The 3,982-nt window shown below is 46.8% G+C and overlaps 1 protein-coding gene across 1 annotated transcript; it reads right to left on the bottom strand.

Moving 5' to 3' along the window:
- Nucleotides 1-351: 351 nt before the first annotated feature.
- Nucleotides 352-3,260, bottom strand: LOC309391708 (alpha-(1,3)-fucosyltransferase 7-like; the record flags this gene model as incomplete). Its single annotated transcript, XM_081952372.1, has 2 exons — nt 352-1,549; nt 3,223-3,260. The coding sequence occupies 2 exons, from the start codon at nt 3,258-3,260 to the stop codon at nt 352-354; spliced, it is 1,236 nt and encodes a 411-aa protein (XP_081808498.1).
- Nucleotides 3,261-3,982: the final 722 nt, after the last annotated feature.

Genomic DNA, 3,982 nt, shown 5'->3' with positions numbered 1-3,982 from the left:
TTTAATATTAGGACGTATTCAATTGATATGATTGCTATAATTTTATATGTATTTAGCTAATGGCTTTGCTTATTTTTCTTATTTTGCTATATTTGCTATAAATCTACAAATACGCACACATACACACATACGCACATACACACACACACACACACACACACACACTGGCGAATCTCCCCATGATATTAAACCAAGCAATCTTAACTTAATCAATTAAGTTAATTGATAACTTAAGAAAAACTTAAATATCCCTGATATATTTTCTTGTGCCTTGGTTGGGTAAATGTGTCAACCCAACCATCCTGCGTGGAAACACAATTAATGCATGGAAACTCCGTCAATCCGTGGACGTCAACTTTGAAACCACTTGGTAAGGTTCTGGATGGTCTTGGGCTGTTTCCCCGCCACTCTGACTATGTCACAAACTTTGCAAAAATGTTCGGTCCAAAAGGATGTCACCCTCACATCGTACCATTTCCTCCAGGTGAAATGCCTTCGGTACATCATCTCGTTTTTATCTAGGGATTTCAGGTAAACCGCCAGTTCCATGGGATCGGAGAAGTCATTGGCATGAATGAAGGCGTCGGAGGGGATAAACCGTTCATAGTTGGCCCTCGGGGGACCCAAGACGATGGGGACAGCCCAGGATTGAAAGGCGTTCCTCCAGAGTTTCTCCGTGATGTAGTCCTGGTGCTGGGAGTTTTCAAAAGCCAAATAAAACTTGTATTCCGAGATGGTCTTCACCACGTTGTTGTCTATGAGCGTCAGACTGTGAGATCCATACATATGAATGGGGAGATACCTTCTCAGCTGGTGGTAATAACCCACCCGGGCTTGACCTTCATCCCAGTTACTGATCACCCAGGCCACCAGCTGGGTCTTCTTGGGCAAGGCCAACTGGACCAGGGGCTCCGGGCGAAGCTGGAGGTACCCATAGGGTACAAAGACATCCGAATCTGCTCGGTAGGACATAGTCCAGTTGAAAAGGCCGTCCAGGTCTCGCAGGCCCCGGGTGTAGCTGGGCGACTCAAAGTTCATCCAGACCCACCGCTGGTCCCGCGGCCTCCGCTGGGGCAGCCGGGCGAGGCCATGGCTCTGCAGGTCCCGGTGATGGAAGAGGACGGCGTGCGCCTGGGGCAGGAGGCTGCGGTTGGCGGAGAGGCGGCAGGCGTTGATGTTGAATTGCACGCAGCCGTCGGAGACGGGGCGCCTCAATGGCGCCCACCACACCAGCACCGTCGTCTCCGTCGCCTCCGTCTCTGTCTCGGGGTCTTCTTCCTCCCGCCAGGGGCCTTCCAGCGCCGCCGAGTCCTTCAAGCTGCCGGCCGTGTACCAACCGAGCAGGGTGCAACTGGTGAAACAGGCCGCCAGCACGGGCCAACGCCGCCCGCTCGGCGCTTTCCATAAGGCTGGGCGGGCGCGGGCCACCCCAGAAGCCGCTTCGGGCGGTTCCATGAAGAGGCAACTTTGGTCTTCGGCCGAAGAGCCCAAGCGAGTCCGGTGGTCGCCGGCAGCGGCAGCGGCAAAAACCTTGCGGCGGCAGCCCCGCCTGAACTCCCGGTCCAAGTCACAGAGGGTGAGGTTACTTCATCAGCCATTGTCTCAGGTGCCTGACTTTATTTGGGCGGGAATGAAAAATGCATTAGCTTTGGGATATTTGCTTGTCCATTAGGCATCAAAGGGAAATCTAACCATTGATAAGGGTGCTCAGTGATCGCCTTTTTTATCTTTCTCTTAGCTGTTTCAAATGCCATTGATAATATGTATATTGTCTGCAAAGTGAATTGTTTGGAGGCTCCGTCCTGCAGAGCGCTCCACGACTCATTGTAAAAAATGTCCCATAAAGTATACTTTTGTTGTTTCTGCCTCCTAATTATTTAGTTTTTAGAACATAGAATAACGGAGCTGGAAGGGATCGTGGAGGTCTTCTATACCAGCCCCTTGTTCCAGCAGAAGATAATACAAATACAATACAATACAATAATATTTTAGATTTTATTTTATTTTAACAGGAGATCTTACTTTCAAATCAGCATGTTTTTCTCACAACACCCATTAAATATTTTAAGGATTTTCTTAAATAAAGAACTTGCATGGTAAAAGTACTCCTAGGATATTAGATATTTTTTTTTGTAGTTTGAACAGATAAAAATGTGCAGATCTTTTTTAAAATTAACTCTGAAACCTCATAATTCTGTAAAATCTTGCAGCTTTTTTATTTTAAAGAGAATGCATTGCCTTTGAAAGAGTTTATATCTCCTCTAAATAAATAGAATATTTACCCCTTATTATTTAGCCATGTAGCTTTATCATTCATTCATTCATTCATTCATTCATTCATGACTAGACAGTCACTTATCTGGAATAGTATAGGTTCTCCTGCTTGAGCAGGAAGCTGGGCTAGGAGACTTGAGGTCCCTTCCAGTTCTGTTTTATTCTATTCTATTCTAAATTCTGCAGTTGATATAAAAAGAGTAGACAAAGTAAATTCTAACTGTTGTGGTATCGTAATGCCAGTTCACAGATTATAGTCCTCAATTTTGCACTTAGTGTTTAAAAAGAAACTTGCTGTTTTTTTGGGGGGGGGAAGACAGAGAGAGAAATTGTAGACATAGATTGAAGGCAAACATACAGGTCCCAGAATAATGTCGCAAGATCCAATCTAAGTCGGTCACCAGGACCAGAGGTTTAGTCTTCTGAACTTTTGGACTTGTGCTAGAGCCCATCGTGAGGGAACTTCTCTCTCAACAGAGCATGTGTTTGCAGTATAAGTTTGCAGTATAAAAAAAATGTAAAGACATAAATTTGCAGTAGAAAGCAGGGGTCCACAACCGTGGACCCACCCTAGTTCGTGGCATGCCAGAAACTGGGCCAAACAAGTGAAGCCCCATCGACAGGATGCAGGCATCACACAAAACCATGCCCCCTCTGGTCTGCGGAAAAACCTCTCTCCAAAAAAACGGTCCCTGGTACCCAAAGGATTGGGGGCCACTGATAGAAAGCATAATAAAACTTAATCCTCCAGGGGAAAATGGAAGGCAAACAAGACCCAGGCAGAAGAAGAACCTCATGGCTTCAAAATCTAAGGGACTGGTTTGTCTTCCGCACGGGCCCTGCACTTACCTCGCATCCAAAACAGGCCGCGTGGAGATTCCTGGGAGGGGAGGGGTGGGCAGGACCAGCCAGGAGTGGGATTTGGAAGTTCTCCATAGCATTAGCTACAGGTTCTCCTGAACCCGGGTGAACCCATAGCAGTCCATGCCCGGATATGGCACAAGAAGAAGATAGAAAACATAAAGAACGTAAGTGCCATGTTGCTGCGGTGTTGTGAAGTTTGTCTTCTTTCTCTTCGACATGACAAAGGGGAAGTCCTTCTGTCTTTCATTGAACGAAGAGAGCACACTTCTCAGCTGAACTCATTGGAGTAAAACTTTGCATCCAAAGAGCCTTTTCCCCACAAAGCTTTCTCTCCTCTCCATGTCTGGGCTTTTCTCCATTCATACATGGAGTTGCACTTCTGAGTTTTTTTATGAGTTTGGAGAGACTTACCGTAATTTGAGGAGTATAAGACGCACCTCCCTCCCCCTAAAAGAGGGTGAAAATTTAGGTGTTTCTTATACACTGAATGTAGCCCCGCCCCGCCCACCCTAACCTTAACCCTCCCTGCCCTTCGGCCATTTTTGGCTTCCGTGCACCGTTTTTTACTTCTATGCATCACGTTTTTGGGCGGTTCCAGGCAGTGGGGATTGGTGGCTGTGGAACAGCTGATTGTGGGTATTCCTGGAGGATTGTCAATCAACCTGGAACAGCTGATTGTGGGTATTCCTGGGGGATTGGCAATCCACCCGCCAATCTGATGTTCATGCTGAATTAGGCTGCGATAATGTGCTGAAGCTGACCAGACTGTTTGCTATTTGCTGCCAGGAGTCTAGCCAGATGAATACTGCTGGATGCTGGTAGGGAGAAGCAGGATTTTTTTTTT

Source organism: Natrix helvetica (genome assembly GCF_964273705.1).
Source record: "Natrix helvetica genome assembly, chromosome: 4".
In the NCBI taxonomy this organism is placed as follows: Eukaryota; Metazoa; Chordata; class Lepidosauria; order Squamata; family Natricidae; genus Natrix; species Natrix helvetica.
This window is presented reverse-complemented; position numbering and strand designations above follow the sequence as displayed.